Genomic DNA, 26,169 nt, shown 5'->3' with positions numbered 1-26,169 from the left:
TGGCAAATTCCAATCGCTGTTTCAAATCTTTAACATATTGAGTAATAGTCATTTCTGATCTTATATCATCAGCTTGTACACCCATTTGAACATCTAGAGCTGTACGGGCTTCTCTCCCAAACATGAGACAATAAGGTGAATACCCTGTAGTGTCATGCTTGGTGCAATTGTAGGCATGTACCAATGGCGCTATGTAAGATTTCCAGTCAGCTTTCTGGTGGTTTTCCAATGTGCCTATCATGTTTAACAGTGTTCTGTTGAAACGTTCGCACTGTCCATTTCCCTGTGGATGATATGGTGTTGTGCGAGACTTCTCAATTCCCATTATCTGACAAAGTTCACGAATAACATCAGATTCAAAATTGCGCCCTTGATCTGAATGCAAGCGTTCGGGCATACCATAGTGCACAATAAAGCCCTCATAAAGATGTTTTGCTGTCGTGCATGCTTTCTGGTTTCTAGTTGGAATGGCCATGGCAAATTTAGTGAAATGATCTGTTTTTACTAAAATATCCTTCATGCCTCCTTTTGATGGCTCAAGACTTAGAAAATCCATGCTCACCAATTCCAGGGGCTGGCAAGTTGTGATGTTGACCATTTCAGCTCTTGTCTTTGCTCCTGCCGGGTCCTTATGTCTTGTGCATCTAGGGCAGATTCTAATGTATTCTTTGATATCACACACCATTCCAGGCCAATAGAACCTTGACCGCACTGATTCAATGAGTCTATCTTGTCCTAAGTGTCCCATATTATCATGTAGTCCTCTCATAACTTTGCGTCTATGTGATTCAGGCAAAACCAACTGATAGTACTTCCTCCCATTATTCCCAAATCGCGCACGATACAAAACCTCATCTCGAAAACATAGTTTATCCCATTCTCTTAGCATGTTGCGGACAAAGGGCATCTCAGTTAACCTTTCACTTCTCTTAGGCAGATAACATTGATCTTTCAGGGTTCTCACTCGCTTGATGATGGGATCTGCTACCTGAGCTAGCTTCCAATCATGTTTCGACATTGTAGGCAATGACCTTTCACCAGGCATTTCCGGAGGCACTTTGTAATCATTTGGAATAGCTGTTGCTACATGTGATATTGCCTCAACCCATGGGGTATCACTGTCTGTATCATTACACATCACTGCTCCTTTCACTTCACTAGGTGTAATTCGAATTGTACTCTCATATCTGTCAGTACCTTCATCAGGAAGAGAGGGTATGGGTTTTGGTCTTCGCGACAAGGCGTCTGCATCACAGTTGTTACGACCAGGACGGTAGCTTATGTCAAGATTATAATTAGTCAAGGCAGCCCACCATCTGTGTCCTGTCGCATCTAATTTAGCTGATGTGGAAACATAAGTTAATGGATTGTTGTCTGTAAGGACTTTAATCTCATTTCCAAAACAGTAGTCATGAAACTTCTCGGTCACTGACCATTTCAGAGCCAAGAATTCTAGTTTGTGTGCCGGGTAGTTTTTTTCGCTTTTTGATAAACTACGGCTGGCATATGCAACTGGTCTAAGTCTTTCCATACCATCAACTTCTTGCATTTGATACAAGGCTGCTCCAAGTCCCAATGCACTGGCATCAGTATGAAGTTCAAATGGTTTGGAGTAATTGGCATAGGCAAGCACAGGTGGAGTACTCAACTTCTTTATTAATAGGTCAAATGCTTGTTGACACTCCAAAGTCCATTCAAAAGGTGGAGCTTTAGTCTTGCGTTCCTTCGTATTAGGGCAACCAGCAGTGAGGCCATGTAGAGGTCTGGCTATGGTAGAGTATCCAGGCACAAATCTACGGTAGTATCCTGCAAATCCAAGAAATGTCCTTACTTCATGCACATTGCAAGGCGTAGGCCATGTTCGTAAGGCTTCGGTCTTTTCAGGATCCGTCTCTACTCCTTTTTCAGACACTATATGTCCAAGGTATTTTACTTTATCCCTGAACAACTTGCACTTAGTATGCTTCAACTTAAGATCACAATCTCTCAATCTGGTCAGGATCTTTTCAAGACGATCAAGGTGTTCTTCAAATGTACTAGCAAAGACTATGATGTCATCCAAGTATGCTTGACAAATCTTCATATTATAGTCACCCAAACATCGCTCTACTGTACGCTGGCAACTTGCTCCGGCATTCATCAATCCAAATGGGGTTGCAGTCCATTCATAGAATCCAAAAGGCGTAGCAAAGGCTGTCTTTGGAATATCATGTTCAGACATAGCTATTTGCCAGAAGCCACTCTTTAAATCAAGTGATGAAAACCACTTAGCTCCAGCCAAAATATCTAGGCCCTCTTCAATTCGAGGCAGTGCATAAGCATCTGGAATTGTCTGACTGTTCAATCGCCTGTAGTCAACACAGATTCGAGTTGTCCCATCTTTCTTAATCACTAACACCAAAGGGGATGACCAAGGACTGGTGGATTCTCTAATAGTACCATTCTCTAGCATACCCTGTAACTGTCTGCGGACCTCCTCATATAAAGCGGGTGGTATTCTACGACAGGGTTGCTTAATGGGTCTTTCATCCTTCAAGTTTATCTCATGCTTGAACAATTCACAATGCCCTAAGTCCGTGTCAGATTTAGAAAATGATTTGTGGTTTCGAATCAACATATCACGGACCTGAAGGGCTTGGTCTGCTGTAATAGGAGCTCCAGTCATATCAAAATCTAACCCACCACCTGATATGGTTGTCTTCTGTGGATTAGCATCATATGTTTTGGCCTCTGTTACCTGCACTGGTGTATGGTCAATGCCAATAACAGCCTTAGCCACACCCACTACCATCCCAGACTTAACAACTACAGGCACTGCAGTTTCATTGTATAACACAACTGGGACTTTGGAGTGTTTTCGTCCACATTCAACAGTAGTCACTATTGAGCTGAGGGTCCATCTTTTCTCATATCTACCACGATAATCATCTTCTAGGAGGACTTCCATCTTCTCACCAGGCGGACCAGGTTTTAAAGCACCCATGATAGTCATCGTGTGATTGGGCTTAATCACTACTGGGCTATCCAATCTAGCTCTCACCTGTCCAATATTGCCATTCCTGCCTTGGAACTTTTCTCTAGCACGAATCAATGTTATGGATGTACGAGCTACAGGAGACAAACATTTACCCTGCTTATTTAGAACATTCAGTGGATACTTACGTGCATACAGTCCAAGCCAATTTGTGCCTGCTAACATCGGCACATGTGTAGAGTACTTAGTGTCATTACTTACCACAGCCAGAATTAACTTAGTTCCAACATCTCCAAACACTTTAGCTGGAAAGGACACTTCTAGCTCAGCAACACCATCATACTCACATATGTCATCATGAACACCTGCTACATGCAGTACTTCAGCAAGTGGCATGATGGGAACATCACTCAGGTTCCTGTCATAGAATGATTTACTTATAATAGTTACCTGAGATCCTGTATCAATCATTGTCTTACATGGCACACCATTCACCATGGCCATCTCCTCACCCAGTGGACCTATTACTCTGTCATCTAAAGGGACAGCACGATCTCCTTGATAATTTCCACGTGTTCGGCAGGATTCAACATTACCATGTGACTGAGCAGAGGGTTTTCCCTTGTGGTATTTACTTTTTGGGCAGGTATACGAAGTATGGTCAGTCTGTTGACATATCTTGCAGGGTGCTTTACACTCTTTCGCCATGTGTCCAGTCTCATTACAATTATAACATATTATGGGTGAACGTCCTCCCCTATCAATAGACTGCTGACGTTGTGATGATGGAGGTCTATCTTTAAAGTTGTTCCATGATCCACCATTACTCTCTTGAAGGGGACGATTTCTTTTTAGTGTGTCCAATACAAGGTGCTCAATCTCAGTAGTCATTTCTCGCCTCATTTCTCGTTGTTGCTCCATCAAATCTCGCTTTGTTTCTTTCTGTTGCTCCTGCATGAGTAACATAAGCTTAGTCATGTCCTTAATTTTGTTTTCATAGTCTTCCTTCATTTCATTCTCACCAGCCGGAGTATTAGAAGCTTCAGGCTGTTTTTGAACATGTGTTCGAGCTTGCTTAGGTTGTTTGGGTTGGTTTTTGGAATCAGTTTGGTACTCAGCCAGATCTTGTTCCACCAAACGAGCTTCACGTATCACTTCGTCAAAATTATCACACTGTTTGTAACAATGCCTTATTCCATTCCTCACTTGATCATCCTGGATTGTTTTCCAAAATGTCTCTCTCAGTGTTTCATCCATTTGAGAAACAAGGATACCTCCACGTCTTCTTATCAGGTTCAGGGCTGCTTCCAGGCGTACTCCATACTCTGCAACTTTCTCTCCTGCACGCTGTCTGCTACTGTAGAATCTCTGAAGTAGGGCATGACCAGTTTCCACAGTACCAAATACCACCTCTAACTTGCAGACTATTTCTTTTACAGTAGCATTCTTATCTATGTTCATCGCTGTTGTGGCAGCCAGGCCTCTCAATGATTTCCTTGCTGCACGAACAACCGCTTTATCACTAAGCATATTCTCTGCACTCAGACGCTCAACATCATCCTTCCAAATTTCAAAATCTACATCTCCTTTTCTATCAGGATCTCCAGAGAATGTAGGTAATTTTGGAGGATTATACAAAGTAGTTTGGTGAGTAAATCTCTCACTATCTAACTTACCACGCTTCCGCACATCTTGGCTGTCTGGGTAGTCTATGTCTGAACAAGCTCCCTGTCCTGAATGAACATTACTCTTACCTGTTGTATCATCAATACTGGTCGAGGTACCCAAAAGATTATCTTTAACACTCACCTGCGGCGCAATAACAGATTGGGGAACTATGACTGCAGAATCCATAGAACATCTATAAGCTTTACTTCGGTAACGCTTCTCTATATCCTCCATTTTCTCTTGGTACTGCTGCTCAGCAAACTCACGCTCTTTTTGCATTTGCTGCCTATCACAGTCATATTCGTCTTGTAGTCGCAGCCTTTCATGGTCATGATCTTGTGCAGGCTTTTCCTCATGATTTCTAAGATCCATCTGCTCGATCTTTGATGCTAACTCATCACGCCTGAATTTTTCGGTATCATTATTGTGCTCTTTGTAAAACCAATCAATTCTGGATTGCAACTGGTCACGTTCTTCTTTGAGACCAGCCACGACTTCTGAATTAACATGATTGAGGGATCGAGCGTGTTGTCCTCTGTTACGGTATTGTTGCTCAAAATCATCAATATCTTCGCAATACTGACGATTAGCATGATCACTATTACTCTGGAATTGCATGCGTTCATACTCACGCTCACGTACTAAATTGTGTTGTTCCAAACTTTTCAACTTTGCACTCCATTTGACCAATCTCAGTTCATTCTCACGTAACTCCATCTCATCGTTAGCCAATTTGCCAATATAACCCTCACTACCAGAATGACTAGGGGTTCTATCCCCACACCTATCATCTAACATATCTTCATGTGTCACCAAAGGGAGTCCAGGTGTCACCCCTCCCAACCCAGGCATGGTCCTAAGAGGTATATCAGGTGAAGTTTTCACTTGAGTTCCCCCATGGTTATCACTCTTATTTACCTTGCCGCCTTTATGATCATCCATCGTGATAATCCTATAGGGCTGCAGCTGCAGTGCATCAGTTACCAATTAGAAGCACCACTGATAGTCCAGGTCACTAAGTGATGCAAGTTCACTACACCAATCTAAAAATAAATTGCCAAACATGCACTTCTACAAAAAGTTAATGAAAAATAGCTTGGAATACAATACAACTATATACATGAAAGTCAATCAAATCACTCTCACACTGGGCCACAGTAAGTCAAAAGGGGAACAACACTCAACTGTCCACAATCATATCTCAGGACTACCGGCGATAGCAACCAATCGACTACCCCCCTTAGCGGGCGCCAATTATGTAACCAAAATATTCATCCAAGAGGCCAAAACAAGATAAATGGCAACAGGCAAAGTCGCCTTTCCCAGGTTCACAGGAAAAATCAACTGGGGCCACCAAATTATTAACAAAACGACCCATCAATGTCCAAACATTGGGATACTGGTACGCATAATAAATCTTTGTGTTCAGGGTAAGTAATTGGTTCACTATAGTAGCAGAGATCACAATTAACATGTAAAATATATCACACTTTGAGATAATACTGTACTGATATCAAAATTCCTGGGAACACTTATACACAACTACGACTCGTGTGCCTGCACTCTGGCACAGGGCAAAGAATACTACAATGTATTGAAACAAGAGACGCAATGTTCACTGGATGGCTATACACCATCAATATTATAGTAAAAGTCATCAATGGTAAGATATATTGTTATTAAAGTTACTATATATAGTTCAGATGAACACTGCAGGCAGTTGAAACAATGGAAACAGCACTTTCACTGTAATCAGGAGTCAAAGGTCAATGTCATATCAGGCCAATTCAGGGTGTCAACTTCTTGGTCAAAGGCACAGGTCAGTCGAGTTCAAATTCATAAATACTGCTGTATATAAATCTTCTAAGACATCTACTTCATGGAAAATATTGTACTCTATGTACAACTAACCACAAAATTTAAAGTGCTCTACACACTGTCGCAGGCATCATATAATTCCGAATAATTCCTAATTGTTCTCAGAATATTTAGTTATCACCATGAATTACTCTGTTTTGATGTACTAAATATTTCCCTATACTTTAACACGGGCACACGTTATTTCAATGAAGCCTCGTTTTCGTGTCCAGTATCCTCTATTACGTTGCGTAAAAGTTCGGCAATACTTTGGTCAGAGCGAGGTTGCACGCACAATCAGCACAGTTCGGGATAAAATAATGTCGCGAGATTATCACGTGATCACAAGGTTATTGACACTTGGGCGCGCGTAAGTATTCACGCGATAAAATGTTAATGAGATGCTCGAACATGAGGTCTATGCAAATGAGCGTGATACAAGGTTTTCCCGCGATTTAGATATGGAGAACTGCTCACAATTCGACGAGAACTTTCGTACTTCGATTAAATTTCATATATGTAACTTCTCAACACCTCGAAAACTAGCTGAGCCCACACCACGTCGCGTACACACTATAAATCTGCGATCAGTTGGCGTAGCAAGGTTACATCACAGAAAAAGCAATGTTTGTGATTAAATCGTCTGAGAATTAGTTATAAAGTTACATCAACATTAACATCGGAATGTACTCACTCTTATTACTTTTTTTATTTTGTTGGCGATTCAATGTCCGTCGCACACTTATGCTCATCGAGATAGACAAGTGGGTAATTCAGCGACGACCCGCGCGCCGTCTTCTGTGTGCTATTCGCAACGTATCGGCGTGGTGAACGTTTGGTCAGCAACTCCAAGGCATCGCTCGCGTTTCGTGAATTATCGTTCAATGTGGTCGTTTCTGGTGTTAAACGACGCTCAGAGTCATGCTCTGTCGGAAAATCTGAATTCGGGACCGTTCACAATAGGTCTGACGCAGAAATCCGCACATACGCGAGACACTGACAATAGGCGTACAATACAAAAGCGTCCAGTTAACGCAACTCTTTTTTATTTATAGAACATGCACGCACATGACCAAAAGGTGGCGCCATTCACTGGCCACCACAAATCTGGTTAATATACGCTGTCAACTAATAAATGAACTCAACGTCTCAATAAGTAATCATCCAAAAATATAAATATCACAAAAAAATATCTGGGTATCACTTGTTTTAATCATGGAGGTAAATACACTAAAGGCTGATCGGCCGGAAACAAGTAATAGTGATTTTCGGGGTTTCGAAACGTTGATACTTCAATTTAATGTAATGTGCTTGCTTTACGTTACCAAACTGTATTAATTCTATAATTTCTGTTATTTTGAGCAAGGGTAAGGTCCTGTACTGAGACCAGTACAGCTCCGCCGCATAGACGTCTATGTAGACACAGTCGCTCTCCTGGTAGTGTGACTGTGATGTAGGCCTCTGTGGTCAAACTCTAGAGCAAATGACGCTACCGACCTATATCACTAGTCGGAAAACAACAAAAATATGCAGATTTTCCTCAAGTAAAATACCTCCACGGGTAAACTAAACTGTAGTGTTCTCTCTACAGAAATTTAGGTTCGTTATTTCTTCGTTGTAGTTTATTTTTCAATCATTTCTTACGATTTTTGCAAACTCAGTTAACGACAACGTCACCATCTTGAAAACTACGAGAATAAAGCTAAGCGATCACTAGCTGCGGTTCCGTAGCCTTTTGGTGCGACCTACAATCGAATTTCGCCCTAACAATTTCATTTGGACGTCTTTTTTTTAATTTTGTAGTTGTACGTCGAACTCACTCTTCCCGTTATTCTAATTGTTCCAAGAAAGCAATCACATACAGTATTTATAATTGTATGATTTTTGTTTAAAAATAGAAACTAGTTGCATAAACGCAATTTATCTACTGATTTCGGTCACGTGGTACAAAATTATAGGTCTCGCGTAATTTGCTATAAACTCTGGAATACAAAATGGCGTCTTTCGTCTTGTCTTTCTGCGACTGGTGTACGGTAAATAAAGTCAATTTTTTATGACCACCGTCATCATTTCACAGCGCAAATAGGTTCTGGTCATTGTTTGGAAGTAAATAAACATAGTGAGTACTTTCGAAGGTCTTAAAATGTGATTCTCGCGACGACCAAATTTGGCATGTGGATTTTAACCGGTATTCAGTCGCACAAGGCCCCATAGCCCTATGGGCTGGCCAGAGTCAGTCACGTAAATAATGCGGTCGGCAACATAGGGCTATGATTCCACAGCTAAGCGATCACGTGACACGATATCAACAAATCCACGTGTTTCTCTGTTTACGAGGACCATGGACGTACGTCCATGCGAAAACGAATACGGCGTTTTGAGCCAGGACAGTTTATTAAGTGTACATTACATGTAATTTTTCTTTTTATACATAATAATTAACGTTATTAATATATTTTCATTGTAACTTCTTGTTTTTCATTATGATTTAAATCATTTCCTGGCTAAAAATGCCGTATTACGCGGCTGAGGCGAGCGCCTGTGCAGATATCAGCTCGAGGCGAGCTCCGGCGGTGTTACTGGGTCGAGGCGAGCGCTTGTGCTGTTATTTGTACTGAGAAATAATTGTAAACTCATGCCGTTTATTCGGTGTTATTTGCTTACTATGCTGTTATTTGGCTGGTACTTTTACAGTATCAGTATCATTGAAGCGAGCGCCAGCGGTGTTACGAGGTTGAGGCGGGTGCCTGTGGTCTCATTAGTTTGAAGCTCAGACTAATATTACTAGTCTGAGGTTGAAGCGAGCACCATTGGTGTTAAGAGGTTGAGGCGAGCGCCTGTGCTCTACTGTGCTGTCGATGCGAGCGCCCACGGTGTTACTAGGTTGAGGCGAGCGCCCACGGTGTTACTAGGTTGAGGCGAGCGCCCGCGCTGTTACTAGGTTGAGGCGAGCGCCCGCGTTCGCTGGTTCCCGGCGTCCTTTGCGAATGGTAGGTAGGACGCAGGTAACTAGTAATCGCCATATTGTTCCATTTGGGCCGGTTTTCCGGCCGGAAGGCACGTGACTGAGTGACGTAATTTGAAAACATTCCAAGTTTCGTTCTGCGTAAACATGTCTATAATACTACAATAAAGCCATGCTCAAACATACTGCCTGCTTAGATTTACACATTTGAGATGTTTCTGATATTCCTCGCTGTTTCTGTGAAAATTTATGACAAAAGAAACAGTTTTTTATTCACCCAACTTTCGAAAGTAAAAGGAAACCCCTGAACGGCCACGAGCGTAAGCGCTGCCGTCAGGTAACCAAGGGAAATAGAACAAGCAACGAGAAAGTGACGGACCAATCAGAATGCCGGATTAATTATTCACTGGCAAAGAACGAACCCGACTCAAGCGAATTGGCGGCAAAAGAAAATAAAAAGTTAGTTTAATTCTGTTGAATCTAAAATTACATTTCTGGCATACAGTGAAATACAGCATTAAAAGGCAAAAACAGAACTGTGACAAAACGATAAAAAGCACTCAAAAACAAGAACGAAACAAAACAAGGCGTGATACTAATACAAAATGATAGGAGAAAAAAAAAAAAAAAAAATGGGTGGGTGGGTGGGTGAAAATAACCCGAACAGAAATGACTGGGCACGAACAGCGTGCGATGTAAACAGTGCATGTACACAGAACGAAGCGAATGGCTACAAGAAACATGCGCAGTGGAGAAATTAAACAAACAAACGAAGTTATGCAAATGACAAGTATGCAAATGAATAATTAACAATTTTGAACTGCGTACAAAATACAACAATTATTCACTGGCAAAGAACGAACCCGACTCAAGCGAATTGGCGGCAAAAGAAAATAAAAAGTTAGTTTAATTCTGTTGAATCTAAAATTACATTTCTGGCATACAGTGAAATACAGCATTAAAAGGCCAAAAATGAAAGCCGCCAAAAGCAAATGTTCAAAGTGTCCGATCGACTTGGCCAGACTTGATAGCAGCGCGAATGCATGCCGTCCTGAGGCGACGACCGAATGAAGATTCCATGTAGAGCAGGTAAGCTTGAGAGCGCCAGTCGTCTTGCGCTTTAATCGCTTTAATTGCTTCGGGGTCGGGACCCGACTGAAATGCGAAGGAGGCACTGTCGCGACAGCGCGAGGAACAGGGGAGCTTCTGAAGGTGCTGGCAACATGTCCACCATCTGCTTGTAGGCTGATACTGGGCAAAGGGCGGAGCTAGTGATAGCCAGGATGGGAATGTGCAGAACCCGTTCGCCGAACTGTATGGTTTTGGACCACGTGATACGAATGATCAAACCTGTGGTGTTGTATTCGACGCTGCCCCGCGAGAGATGAATGCGGGCATCATAAGCTGTATCTGAAGGGGACACCAGGTTGGACTTGCGCAGGAACGAAAAAAATGCGATGAGGAAAGCGGACCACAGCGTAACGTGCAGCGGGCGTGTAAAGTCCAAGAGACGATGAATTCGAAGAAGGATATCTGGTGTGATAGACAACTTGCGGCGAGGCTGGTGCGCTGTTATATGCTGTATTCCCCGGAGGACAAGGCGCAGTTTGAATGAGTCGAGTGAAGCTGGGGTCTCGGTGACGAAAAGATGCAGCAGCCGAACACCGTTGAGATAGTTGCGGATAGATGCCGTGCTTGTAAACGAGCGGGCGAGGAACTGTGTGTAGCGAATAATCATTCGTGTTGTGGCCGGAACTGGCTGAATGCAAAAGAAACGGCAGAAGAGGAAAAATGTACGCCATCGAGTTGTAACGTTGCGCGATGAACCAGAAGCAAAATCTGAGTGGAGTGAGCGGGCTCCGCCGAAATCGTCGATATAATTGATCACCTCGTGCCCTTGGTTGCGTAGGATGTGATGCCCTGCATTGGTTGACCGTTCACACATTAAGGCCGCTGTGCGTAACCCGAAAGGTGGTGAAACGTCAAAGTAGTATTTCCCTTTCCAAGAATAGCCGAGAAGGTGGTAGTCTCTCAGATCCACGCGAAGTTGACGGTATGCCCTGCTGAGGTCTCGTTTGTAAAGGAGGCAACCGGAACCAAGTGTACGGATGCGATCTAACATGGAGTCAACTGTAGGATATCTGAGCTTGTAATCATCCCTGATGTAACTGTCCCCTGGGATGCCGTCGTTGACCGAGTAGCCTTCTGGAAAACTTAAGTCCACGACCACGCAACGGGAAGATGAGCCCTTCTTAGCCACGATCGATAATGGTGAGGTAATGAGCGGGCGTGACAATGGCGGAGTGTCGAACGGTCCAACAGATGCGCCGAGAGATAGCCCTGATTCCAGAAAACTGTCCGCGTGCTCAGCAAAATGCATAGCAGAGGTGTGATTCGTTGCGTGCGAAGTAGGAAGAAAGTCGCGCGAGTAGTTGATGGGCCAACCGAATTCTAAGAAGTCGCAGATGTCATTGACGTAATTGCGTAGAAGATGGCGCCAAGACTGAATGTTCAGACTGGAAGAGACCGGGATGCGACAACCTTGAATGTTATAAAGACCTGAAGCGGGGATTCTGCGATGTAAATCAATGTAATGTTGTGCGATACTGCCATCAATGTTAGAAATAATGTGATCTGGCGGCGCAGAGTTTCTGGGCGACGGTGGCGAATGATCAGCTGATGATGGAGAAGTTGTTGTTGATGTTGTTGTAGTTGATGATGATGTCAATGACGAGTGTGTAGCCCTCGACCTGCTTGTGTTGTGATGAGGTGTGGGGTCGAAGTTGATGTCGCTGAGGACCGCCTGCGATGTTGGCGCTTTGATCATGCTTGATGTCAGTGTGGTTGTTGACTGACCGGTGAGAGGGAGGGATTCGAACTTGTTATTATCGATGAAGACTGTGGTGCTGAGCTTGGGTAATGCCGTGTGCGTAAGTGACAACGGTGATGTAGCTGCTGGTGGTGTAGATGTGGAGCCCCCTGACACACTTGTGATGACTGAAAGTGTTGGGTCAGATCCAGTGATGTTGTTGCTAACCGAATCGAGCGAGATAACACTATCGTCCGGAGATACGTGTAAAGACGTTGATCTAACGGGGAGGTCACAGGTCGTTGACGTGATGTCTGAGGGCTGCGCATGGAGTCACGAGGAGCTTGGTTTGTCGCGGTGCAGAGGTGACATGGACGTGCCTGACTTCTGTTTGCAGTCCTTTTCGCTGTGATTATTAAAACGATTGCGGGTGACATAGCAATGATTGCAAATGTGTTTAAATTTGCATGGATCAAATGAGCAAGAACCTTTCTCGTTGAAAGCTGTGCACACTAATACGGGAGAATCATCCGGGTTGGAGGTATTTCTGTTGCCGTTGTTTGTCGTCCGTTTCTGGGTGACTGATTTCAACTTGTCGGCTGAGAAATCGAAAAACAGATCTTTCACGTCTGAGTAATCGCTGTCCCATGTACGTCTGTTATCATCGATTAAACGAGCCACTGCCGCGTGATAGCTCCGGACAATGGGCCATTTGTACAATGGTAGTTTAACAAACAAATCGTGCAGGAGACGTAACCGGCCCTTTTGTTCTGCTTTGGGCATGGATGGGTCCTGCAGTAAGAGCGTGTAGCCCTGTAGAAATTGTTCAAGTGATAAGTCGTCGTATTTCAGTTCATGTGAAGAAAAGAATGATGGAACAAACTGTTCTGGAGATTTCAAACCAGGCAACTTTTTCCCGGCGTGGCGCCCGGGGGAGTTAACGAGACTGTCGCGAATAATGTACTCACCGGCTGGTCCTTTGTTCTCAGCCTCGTGGCCTTTGTTCGCTCCAATGGCGTCGAAGTATGGTGACGAATCGTGATCAACCTGCGATCGGAGATTAGTCATTTTGCGAAGATCCGCAAGTGAAATGTCAGAGATTTGGTGATCAGAAGACGATGTGCCCTGTTGGCGCGTGGATGATAGGCCTGTGGTTGGTGGATGTGCGTTCAAGGAACAACTTTTGAATTCCATTTCAAGCTGGGAGATTTCCGCCTGTAATTTTTGCTTCGCGATTCTCGCCAACAAGGATTGTTTCCGGCGCTGCAAAATAGCTAACTCGGCTTGGTCGTCTTCATCCCCGTCTGAAAACTCGTCAAAATATCCATGTGGTTCCGCGTGTGAGACTGTGGGCGAGTGACGTCGGTGCTTTGAGGTGGAAGGAGACGACTTAGAGACGGCAGTTGAGCTGTTCGGTGAACGGCAATTCTCTTCCTCCGGCGGTGGACCGGTGCAGAATTTTCCGTGCTTGCCCCAGGTGTGAGCTTCCACATCGAGCTTGCAGCCAGAGCATGTTGAGCGCCGCTTACTTCTTGGCATAGCGAGAAAGTAAATTGAAAATAACCCGAACAGAAATGACTGGGCACGAACAGCGTGCGATGTAAACAGTGCATGTACACAGAACGAAGCGAATGGCTACAAGAAACATGCGCAGTGGAGAAATTAAACAAACAAACGAAGTTATGCAAATGACAAGTATGCAAATGAATAATTAACAATTTTGAACTGCGTACAAAATACAACCATTACTAGTTACCGGCCTCTTGTGGCTTGGTACTCCATGACACTTGAGGCGGGACCAGCCAAGCGCCCGCGCTGTTATTAGATTAAAGCGAGCGCCTGTGCTGTTATTAGGTTCGAGGCGAGCGCCCGCGGTGTTACTAGGTCGTGAATATAAGGCTTGGTTATTCCGCTCTATTTGGTTATTATGGTATTAATCCATGGCCAAACGTTGTTCAAATCTGTTATGAATCTATTGTGAATCTGATGGTATTAAACCAAGCGCCATAGATGTCCCGCAGATGAGAGATACAGCCGACCAGGCACTGTGACCAGGGTTATTTAATCGGCTATTCATGTGCCGTTTTCCAACATGACTTGACGTACTAGTATATTATACCAATAAGTGCTTTATTTAGATACCATGTTAAATGAGCGATAAGTCAATTTCATTTTATTCGGCTACTAATTATTGAAAGAAAACAATATTGTGTGTGAAAAGAAGTAAAAATGTGAAAGTTAGAGTGATCAGAATCGACAGTCGTCACGCGGACGGCTGTCATTGTTCATTTCGTCACCAATTCTGCGTTTATTCACCCTCCATTTGACTTTTATGTATATTTGTACATATCACGAAATTAAATTGGATATATATGTGACTGAATATTACAAGGAATATGTGACAAAAATTATGATAATTTCATCGATGAAAGGTCATTTTACACAAAGAGGAAATGCCCAACCCAATAAACCAGAAAATGTTGCGACCCGATCACCTGACATGGACAACGTGATCAGCGGTAACTCCCCATTTCATGGTCATTATGTTATGTTTAATTTTACCCAATAGCAATTCTAACACTTTCATTCACCGAGTAATTTTGCACAATGTGTTCTTGTGAGTAGTTTGTTAAAGCGCCATAGGGCGGATAAGTGCCATCCGGAGAGGACATTAATGAGACATTGCTTTTGTACGAGCATGGAAGGTACTAACGAGAACCAATGTTTGTGAACAAACACTGACAAACGATCATGGGATAAAGCTAAAACAATAGCGCTGTGGCTCTTTCCGTTAGTAGCTTCAATGATACGAGAAAGTTACAAGTAGCAATTTTGAAATGAACACTACATTATTATGATTATTTGCATGGATTGACTTGGAAATGGTGTACACTCCCGGTGTATTCAATTAAACTTTCTGTTCTTAGCGACACATCACAGGTGATATCAGTTCCATCATACCATGTGTCATAATCGGCCGACAACCATGCCTATGGTATGCATTTACCAACCAGGTGGCAGCGAGACATATGTACCTCTATATGCAGTCATGACGTCACTACTAAAATAAAAAGCTTGAGGTCGAAATATAATTTTTAATTTGTCTTAAATATTCTTTCTGTTTGGTTCGAAATTAATGCAGAAATTTAGAGAAATATGCGTACAACATTTTGGTGCGGGAAATTGTGGTGTTCGAAGCGTTAGGTTTGTACAGAATATCCCGGGAAGAACATCTCAGACATGCCGTGTACTACCCCATTGGTCAGCGTGACATCAAAGCTCTCAATCAATTTATCTTGTACCGTTGTGCCACCACGGCCTTGCTCCAGAATCAGTGTCTCGCCAGTCAACGCTGTGAAGGATTTGAAATCATAGAAGCTAGCTGCGTAGAAGGCATCACCGACCACATGTGTTTTCAGTGTCTCGTTAAGGTATGTGGTGTTTACTAGTTTCTTCTTCTGTTCGTCGGTTAGCTTCTGAATAGCGTCGTCATTAGGTGCGAACACGGTCAGTGCGTGATTTGGATCTGTTGTTAATGTTGCAGTCAGGTTGGCTTTCTAGAATCAAGAACATAACTGAATGAATTGTTTTATTTTCAATCGGTAACCACGAATATGTACAAAAACTGTGGTAACAATCCGGGATAGTTGCTTTTATTGTAACTAAGGTAGCAACCATGGTAAATTGCTTGTAGATACCCTTGATCATGATGCTAAGGTGAATTCTGAACTGGTGCTGCTCATGGTTACGCGGGAGGTTTACCGGTAAAAGGGGAACATTTCGACTGACCAAAAAGTTTAGAAGAAAGTTATTTTGCGTTAGCTTGAGGCATGGAGGTAAACAGTGGAGGAACATTGACCTCGTATAATCGTGTGCATGAATTGCCCTTTTCAAACAGTTCTCACGAACAGTTTTGAAAATTCAGTAGCAAGCTATAAACTCCCATCGAATTGCGTTTTTAAAATGAGAAAACAGTCAACTTGTCGCATCTTTTCTTCATAGAGAGGTAGCTTATAGAGTGTATTTATTTCTACCATCCAAGGGAAGAAAACGGCGGGGGATATGCGACCCAGCTCTCCAGATTCTCAAAGACGGAGCTACGTCACAATCCCCAAAACGTTACCAGAACCAATCACAAACAGGGACAGCTAACGAAACAATCTTTTGTCTTTTTCTGACTTTCTGTCACGGACCGTTTTTGAGAATAATTCAGGAAGTAGAAATCAGCGAGTACTAGTATTTAGTAAATGCAATACGTCTTCAGTATTTAAATATCTTGTTTACCTTAATGAACATGTTTAGCAATGAGAATCGTGGATCCTTTTCAAAAAACTCCGCAATATTGTTGCCTGTTGGTAGTGGAAAGATGACTTTCTTTATAATATGCGCTATGCCGTTACTGCATTCGTAGTCTGGTCTGAATATCGTTGCACCGGAAACTGAGTAGACCTAAAACCAATATAACGATGGTACTATATTAGACTGAAATCTAACATAGATAACAGTATTTATATTTTTTTAGACACAATGGCTAATTGCCATGGTGAAATAACAATATTATGTATTTGATATTTAGAACCATTATATGGGTATACAGCTCACACTGTTGTAAATAAGACTGTTAAAAAAAATTCTGACAAAAAAAATACCGTAAAAATAGAGACAATAGTCATTTTGGTTTTCAATTCTTACTCCATGCACCCCTTCCAGCCAAGAACCGCCTACTATTCGGTCATCCCCTCAACATAACTTAATTTTAGCTCGAGTGTTGTCGCATACGACTTATTTACCACTTCCGTGTCACTGAGAATGTTCTAGAACCGTACTGTGTCTGGGTGGAATATTCTAGATTTTTTTTAGAAAATGGTTGGATATGTAATAGAACACTGTAGGAGGCAATAGAAGGTAATGGAACATTCTAGAAATTTGTAGTAAGTTCCAGACTCATTATGTATGCTGATGCAATGGTCTATTTATTGACAGTGGGGGTATATTGTTCAGCACTGAGATCAGATCGGAGATCTAGTTGAATTGTGTTGGAATTTAGGTATCTAGTTATTGGAGTAGTGGAGTTTTACCGCGTTATTGTACTTGATGTTTGCAGAGTATAATAATACCAGTACCAGTTGAAACCTCATCTGTTGGCTCCGTGTTCGTATGTTATCATCGCCGCCAGGGAAGTCTTTCTGTTACTGTTGCCATTTTGGTATTTGAACCATCACACCTGTACTATACCAATTACGGTAATATTACGTTGCGTGTGACAAGTGTATTAAAGTGCGCCCTCTTTGGCGGACAAATCTTTCGGTAGAAACACGTGACGTACATTTCGTGGAGGAGAATGTTTACGGACGATTAGTCTCTCTATCATGGACGGGACGTTATCTCAATGACACTGTTGCAATTGCAACCTTATAAGTCCACCATGACTATAATTTATAGGGTTATAGGGTTCAAGCACCATGCTGAGTTACCATGTATGAGCGGATATCGAGTTTGCATCAAAGTACATTGTACACATTTCTGAAGTTCTGGAGAAGAAGGGATTCTGCTATTAAAGGGCGGTGGTCCTCGCGCCACGCATGCGCGAGATGTGGGTCTTATATGAACAAAGATGACGACTTTGACTATTGCGCAGACCAACGAGTACTGAGACAAGCTTTGACTAGGTAATTTTTTTGGTGATTGAAGGGTATCGAAGGAGTCATCGTCGACAATTAGTGCATGTCGCACCCAGATCAAAACTCGTACTCGTGATTTCCATTGCGCATTGTGGGAAAAGCAATGTTTAGCAACACAAGTGTCGCATATGCGCGGCGCGACGACAACCGCCCTTTAAACTGAATGCACACCACATTAATCACAAACTTTGACTTTCGGGCCGACCACTCGATAAATGATAGAAAAATGCAAGAGACTGCTTTGAAAAAAGGCACATAAACACATTGTCATGTATTGTGTCTTTCATTTGTTCCGAAATCGTATATCAGAATTGCTAGGACATAAGAGACCAGTCACGAAACAAGGTAAGGCCAGTAACAATAACTACAAAACCATCAAATAGCGTTAAATCTCAGACAACTAATAAATTATCATCTTATCTTATCTTATATAACAATTTATAACGTATAATTCAGCTTACATCCCCTCAAACGAACATTACAACTCGCGTACATGGCCGGGTTCACACAATAGTCGCACAATATTTACTCGGTAACCGGACTTTTTCTCGTTAAAATCTAAAGTTTACACCAACAAGACAGAAATTCGTAACCAAATAGGTCGTGAACCAGACTTCTTCTTTTATTCAAACCTTTGCAAACTGCACACGAGTTTTTTGTCATATTGATTGCGCCATAATTTGCAGTTTTTTTTTTTAGCATCGTTGATAGAATCGTTAACATTATTCATTGGGATCGGTTGATACTGGGTTGTCATATCGCTATGATGGACTTCGATCGTGATCATTGTTACGACAACTGTTTTGGCGTTGGTACCTGGAATGTTTTCAACCCACCTTGATGTGAGCACCACAAAGGGCGAGTTTGTGAAGCCATTGTGTTTGACTACATTTGTATTAAAGTAAATGGCGTGTTTAGTGACGAATGGGTTCTAAGGATGTAAATGGGTAACAGAGGCGCCAGTCGTAGCGTCGATATTGTATTGAAGAAATGTAATACAATAAAAATAACGAATGACATCCAATCATAGTTGTCCAATTTATTGATATTGCTGATGACTATCTATGCCATTTTTGACGTCACAGAATCTAGTCGTCGCCAGAGGGCACTTATAGAGGAAAGATATATAGGTACATAGTACATTGTATGAACCACTACCGGTATATTTACCGTAGACATTTACATAGACAGTGTCATAGTTACATATCCCCGACGAACTAACTGACCCGTCCCTTATTCGGACAGTGTCATAGCTATATATCCCCGACTACCTAAACGACTCGTCCCTTTTTCTGACAGTGTTATACTGTAAAATACTTTATTTTCGCTTGGAATTAATTTTCGCTATTTAGGCTGTAGGAATGATTCAGTGAATCCAGCGAAGACCCCTTTTTCCTTTATTTTACTTTGTTCTTGTCAAAAATCAGTGAAAATAAATTCCATACAAAACACCCTGTCTTTTCAGCAAAAAATAATTCTAGCTAAAATAAAGTATTTCACAGTAGTAATATATACCCGACTAACTAACTGGCGCGTCCCTTATTATGACAATGCCATTGTTATACACGTATATCTCCGACCACGACTCTTTTATCCTTGCCGTTGATGTCCATATACTACTAGTATCACATTATTTTCAGATAGTTAGCCCACTAAACAGCTATGTGACGGGGTGTTGGTTTTCATACAATGGTTTCAACTCTCATAACTTTGTAATTGGCGTTTTTATTTCATCAACACTTTAAACCCGATCGGTTTCCGACTGACATTTGACCTCCATTCAGACAACTTGTAGGCTACTCGTAGGCGTTTAATAAACTGGTAAAGTGAATGATTATTGAAACGAACTGAGCTGAGACGTAATATATGTGTATAAATCACTGCCGGTCAAATGGGGTCATTAAGAACGGCTAGTGTTACCATATGCTAGGGCAATCTACTCTGTCTCGACTCAGACACTCGCATGCTCGCATAGTACACACACATAGCCTGTGTATTTCACCGGTTTTATTCATGACAACAGCGTTTGGCTACTATATCCCGGTGTTTTCGTGAAGATTAGTAGCAGCTGTACTTCAGGGTTCCGGTATTTTGTAATCTGGCTAGCTGTCAACAATTCAGGCAAGTAGAATACTAAGTGTCATTCTCACGATGGTGGCTGTCACAATTTTCTGTATGAATCGTGTGACTCTGAAATCATCTTAAAGTTTTGGTTTTTCCCAAAAACAAATACCGCAATCTTTTTAACAAATATATTGTGTCCATGATGCCTCGCTTTTTGCATTTGTGTTTTTATGATACAAGTTAGATGCATAAAATGTATCTATCTATCAGTGTCCGTTTAGTGGTTCCCGTATCTAGAGCTAGAACAGTCATTACTGTCCGACCCATGATATACGTACATTATAAACCAAATGACTATGGGTGGAATTCCGCCGTTAATGGTGGTTCACAGTGATCACTGGCTAACTCCACAGGCATTTTGTGTAAAGTGGTGTTTATAACTCATCTTCCATGTCCCTACTTCCATGGAATGACGAAACCATATATCAATATGACATGTGACGAAACCGATAACTGGTGTCAGAGTTGAAACGATTCAGTCCCGGATAAAGGGGTCAATCGACCACAGACTTCGTCCGGAATTTAAGTTGCTCCTCACAGTATCGGAAATACTCAATGACTTATGCCATGCCTGGTTACACATAAAGGTATGATTTATCGCCCCAACGCTAAGGGTGTTTATTCGCAACACAAAATGTGTCGACCGCCCAGGACATCGTAGGCTCACACATTGTGTACAAAAGCGCAAATTGTGTTCGTGTATTGGCAATGCGACTAGGAATTCCTGCCAATATTTAAAGCGCGGTGGTCGTCGCACAGCGCGTGTTCGAATTTCATGTAAATATACAATGTATACGTCGCCATAAGTCCCATATCGAACAGGACGCGGCACGACGACTACTGTTCTTTAAAGTTAAATGAGTGAGTGTACCAGGCGTGGCTGATGACAAAACAACGTGTATCATCTCAGCTCAGGAAATGGTCTCCGATATGGTAGCCGAGACTTTTTCAGAGACCCTACAAATAACGCAATGAGCGCCGACACAATCACGGTCAGCTATTGGCCGTAATAAGCGAATGTGTATTCAAATAGCGCTGATCATTAAAAAAAAGTCACGGCACCCCAATTTTTTTTGTTCAAGGTAAATTAAATATCCTTTTATCTTGTTTTTTCCTGTTACCTTGAATTGATTATCTTGTTCTTTGTGTGTCTCTGTATCCATTGCTGCCCTGTGAATGTGTACGTGTTAATAAACGTTTTGATTGGTTGTTTTAAAATCGGGCGTCAGCGTAAGCAGTGCCGAGCGCATGCAAATTGACAGAGTATTAATTTGCTTTCCTTGGTTTGGTAAAGCCAGTCTATAACTGAGTCGAGAGGAAGTAACGTTTGAATAATGTATTTGCATAGCTGGACCGCCATAACCAGGCATAAATTATCGCCTTGGAGTCTGAATCTATTGATTGTAGTTTTGGTGAATGACAACATTGTATCTGCTTCTAATAAAGCAGACAAACCATGCGTTCAGACACAGTGACTCTATAGAGCTTGGTGGACTGAGATCCAAACTGTGGAAAAATGTGCGTTGATTGATTAATGTTCGACACGTGACTTGAGAGAGAAAAAAATAATTGTTCTCTGTCGCGGGTTGAGGCACATAACAAAAAACTTTTTCTTTTCAAATAGACTAAAAATGAAGGAAGCGGTTAATATACTTTTGACACAGAAAGTTAATATTTGTTAAAATTATTCATGTGTTTGTGACGGTCAACTTTCTTTATTTTAACTAATTTTCAGTCCAAAATTGTAGTCAGTTTAAAACCGTCGCTTTTATATTTTCCGCATTTTTATTTCGTGACCTACGAAGAGGTCGTTTTTCTTTTGATAAATCACAGTCCCTCTATCTCTCTATAGAGGTACCGTATTAATTTTCAAACGCATTCAACAATAATATCGAACCAAAGAACGTCATTGCACTCATCTCGAAGGTAATGGAATCAAGGGACGTTTTTTTTTTCTCGAAAAATACTGGTCGAAAGGTTGAGTTATTAATCTTTGTTTTCGAACCAGAAATAGGTGACTTAGTATAGAAGTTTCTCTACTGACTCCCATCCGGATCCAAACTGGTCCCGATCAATAGGCCTGATATGTCAGACGGTTTACGTCACCGTTAGCCTTCACTGAAAATGACAATCATAGTTGCATGGTGGTTGCATTTTTTTCACTTAGATGATGCTAAGTAACTCTAAACGGAGACTGAGGCTTATATCTGTCGCCATTAACTTTCCGAATCTAGAAGATTCGATACATTTGGTGTAAAAGAGCAAAAAAAATGTCATGAAAAGGTTTGTCATTTAATTTAGCAAATGATTGTATATATTTCCTTTGGGCCCAGTATGTGTCCCATCACCATGGGGACAAGCAATAAACGTCATAGTATATGTGGTGGTGGTTGGACCTTCTTCAGATCGTTCGGACTGATTGAACGAAGGACATAAATCAAGAGAATGACTCAGAGGACAGTTCATAAAACATCATCGTGTGTGGTTTGTTAGTTCATGTTGTTACGTGCACTCTTATCATTGACGTGACTTATGTAAAGGGAATAAACATTTGTGAGAGGGCGGTCTTTCCTTGACGAGCAAGTTTAAACTGTTCGTTGACAATAAAGTAAACTACAAAAATACATTATTGTAAGGCGCGGAACGGACAGATTATTGTTGCGATTTATCACACTTACAGCCGTAAGCAACCTATGAGAGAAGGGGAACAGACCTCTGCTTAAAATGTTTCTTTGCTAGTTATTGTGACGCAGGTTAATTTTTCTGACATTTTGTCTCGCTCCTATCAGAATATTACATCATTATAACATGACAAATCTATACTTAATGAAGAGATGAAAAGACAGTAGGATGTAATTATTTATATCTCACCTTTCGATGGCCTCCTTTGAATGCTTCGTAGATATTAATGCGTAAGGATTGCAGACCGTAACCAGTTGGCTTGAAAGAACTTGGCAGACGGAGGTCGTTCTTATAATCGCGTGCAGTTAAATGACCGATTCCCATATGGTATTTCAACACCCATTCAGCAACTGTGTCGAATTTTATCGCTTCCTTGGCTGCTTTGGACATCGTTTCGAAGGCTTCGTTATCCGGTATGAACACCGTGTAGTTGCTGCCATGTTGAAGTTGGTCTTTCACCCATGTTGATCTGTCTACTAATTTCACGAATTCAGTGGCTCCGAGAGTTACCGCTGTTTGATAGATATTGCTAGATGTCTCCTCATATCCAATGTCGGTACTTGGCACATCAAAAACACCGAACAACAGGTTGGCAAGCAACAAAATTAGTTGAAAAAGATCGACCATGGTGCTCAATGAATGTTGAGATTTGGTTTGATATAATCACACAAAAACGATCAAAAGTCGCATCATATCGTATCATGTCACGATATCAGTTCATTAGCCTGAATGTTACAGTTCACCAAAGTGCAACTTGGAATTGTTAACAAAAAGTTAACAGGATTTTGAATACAGCGGGCGCTCTATTATGATATGTGCGTTAAAGGGCGGTAGTCGTTGCGCCACACATGTGCGAGATATATGGGTCTCATATAAAGAAAGATGGCGTCTTTGACTATTGCGCAGATCATGCGCAGATCAAGGAGTACAAACTGAGACGATATCAAGCTTTTAGGTCATTGTAAGGTATTGAAGGAGTCACCGGCGGTGATTAGTGCAAGTCGCGCCCAGGTCAAACCTCATACTTGTGATTTCCATTGAAAGTGCGCATTGGATTGTGGGAATATCAATGTTTATCAACACAAACAGTTCGCACATGCGCAACGACGACCATCGTCCTCACTAGTACATCGAAATATATGTATTTATTTGCAAATGTTTTTTGGGTCAAAAGTTTGGCCAAATGTTTTCGTTTGGGCACGGTTACCAAAAGTTGCGCTAAGTTCGTCCATCGGGTTGGAGATGTTTTCTTGCGAACTTGCGAGCTTCCGTATTATTAATTTATTATTTCCAAAAGCCTGTCGTAGACATTTTTTCCTTAGTTTTCGCCCGCAAGATGTGAGGTGCATCTCAATTGATAAGTTATGTATATAATTTTGACAATTTCACCAACACAATATTCTGTGTGGTGGGTAGAACTTCCTGATGTATAATTTGGTAACATATGCATACGTCATATATTGAAACCCATGATGAAATATATTATTCTCAAGAGAAGCAGTATACATACTGAATATTGTCAAGCGGATGTAATTTCGACATAAAAAAAACAACAAAGACACGTTCTGTGCGGCCACGTCAATGAAACTCGAACACTTCCCGCGTATTCCGAAATGGTATTTCATGCGATGAAGTTGTCAGCCGTGCTTTTGTAGGCTAAAATATCATACAAGTTCTTTAGAATGCAGGGCTGTTCACTGAAAGCCGGTAACACGTGAATTCATAAGCATACTGCACTAACCGTTGCGTACTAACCTGCCCTCCACGGTCATTAAGGTACGTTTAGTTTGAACACCAACGTATGTATCACCCCCCCGGTACGAGATTGGGTGATGGTGAGCGAAAGTCAGCAAACAAAAATTCTTGTCGTGAACCACAGTCCCTCTATCCGTAATGCATACAATAGATAGAGGGACTGTGCCTGAACATAAAACAGATTAAGAGTTGGCCATTTAAAATTGAAAAGGGAATATTTGCACGTACTAGTATCTAGATCGTTTTGTTTACACTTTCTTGTTTTCAATATAGCACATGTACTGTAAAATATTTTATTTTAGCTGGAAGTAATTTTTGCTGAAAAGACTTTTGGGGTGTTTTGTATGGAATTTATTTTCACTGATTTTTGACGACTTGAATGTGAAATACAAGGGAAAAAAGTATATTTTATTTTCAGTAATTCCATACCACGCTTTAAAGAATTCCTTATAAGAAATTGTGCTCACCGAATTATGTTCACCATTTATCTACCTATTACAGGCTTTATGGACACAACACACACTCACACCTTACTTGTATTTTGAATTGTAGCTACCTCCATTGACGCAATGTGATGAATTTCAAATATGTAATGCTGCTATTTCATGCGCCAATCATGTTAACAACCGTTAATTTAAAACACTATTCTATATTGACACTGCTTGGAAGTGTTGCGACATCGTTTTGAGGGCCATCAATTATATAAACATATTGTTCAAGTATGTAGCTGACAATATCTGTATTTGATGTCGAAAAGTGATTCAGTGTATTGCGAAATAAATAAGATATAATGTCAGCCAAAACGGATTGTCTAATGACGTTCTTGGGATTCAAGACACTTAGGTACGACGTCAGTATGCATCCACAATTCAGTAAACAATCTACTTATTTCGCAATTGATGGTATCTTTATGGTTGTAGTAGTAGTTATCTGCGCTGGGTAAGTAGCAAAGAGTTACAGTTTGTGGATCAGTGCCAGAAACAGACAAGCAATAAATATGTTTGATTGAAAGAATCTAAGCTACCGTGATACTAATCACGAAAATGGCGCGATGGGAATATTAAATTGGAAACAAATCCACGATAATTGCAAATAACATAAGCAAACGTTCGAAAAATATGTACTGGTATGGATCATGTGACATTTTTGAGGAAAACAAACATTGTTTGCAAATTCTGATGATGTCATTAAATATCGGTAGTCGTCATGCAGTACGTGTTCATGTAAACAGGCAATGCATTCTACAATCATTTCACTTAGTATGCATTACGTGGAACCTACATCCGGGACCTACATTGAACATGAAGCGTCGGGATAACCACTACCATTTAATTTAATTTAGATAAAAATATATCATTTTACTAACACACGAACGTTTAAAAAATAACCATTCATTGATTTCTACAGACTCGGCAATAGACGACTTTCGATTTTCAAATGCGTGCGATATTCTGTTCAAACACGTCAGTAACGATTCAGGCTAGTTCATAATTCGTGCATGACGTGCATCATCAACATTTCACGTTTATCTGAATTTGTACAAATCTATGGCACATTTCCATACGTTCACGGTACTATAAGTCGAACCTTTATCTGCAAGCACTTGGTGTTACGTGGATATTTGGAGGATTATCATAATGTTAATTGTTTCATA

The 26,169-nt window shown here is 41.4% G+C and overlaps 1 protein-coding gene across 1 annotated transcript; it reads right to left on the bottom strand.

The window, feature by feature from the left end:
• Positions 1-15,348: 15,348 nt before the first annotated feature.
• LOC100367883 (transforming growth factor-beta-induced protein ig-h3-like) lies at positions 15,349-23,476 on the bottom strand. Its single transcript, XM_002736679.4, has 3 exons — positions 22,950-23,476; positions 16,558-16,722; positions 15,349-15,830 (listed from the first exon to the last, which is right to left on the bottom strand). The coding sequence occupies exons 1-3, from the start codon at positions 23,385-23,387 to the stop codon at positions 15,474-15,476; spliced, it is 960 nt and encodes a 319-aa protein (XP_002736725.2). The 5' UTR covers positions 23,388-23,476; the 3' UTR covers positions 15,349-15,473.
• Positions 23,477-26,169: the final 2,693 nt, after the last annotated feature.

The sequence above is a fragment of the Saccoglossus kowalevskii genome, chromosome 21 (assembly GCF_978046115.1).
Source record: "Saccoglossus kowalevskii chromosome 21, keSacKowa6.1, whole genome shotgun sequence".
NCBI lineage: Eukaryota > Metazoa > Hemichordata > Enteropneusta > Harrimaniidae > Saccoglossus > Saccoglossus kowalevskii.
Note: the sequence above shows the minus strand (reverse complement) of the source record. Positions and strands in the feature narration are given on the sequence as shown.

What these genes read in the sequence shown, in the direction of transcription:
- LOC100367883 (XM_002736679.4), bottom strand. Translation starts at nt 23,387, where the DNA reads ATGGTCGATCTTTTTCAACTAATTTTGTTGCTTGCCAACCTGTTGTTC. An exon ending in TCAAAGGAGGCCATCGAAAG is followed by an intron (nt 16,723 to 22,949) that starts GTGAGATATAAA and finishes TATTGGTTTTAG; the next exon opens with GTCTACTCAGTTTCCGGTGC. An exon ending in TGCTAAACATGTTCATTAAG is followed by an intron (nt 15,831 to 16,557) that starts GTAAACAAGATA and finishes TCTTGATTCTAG; the next exon opens with AAAGCCAACCTGACTGCAAC.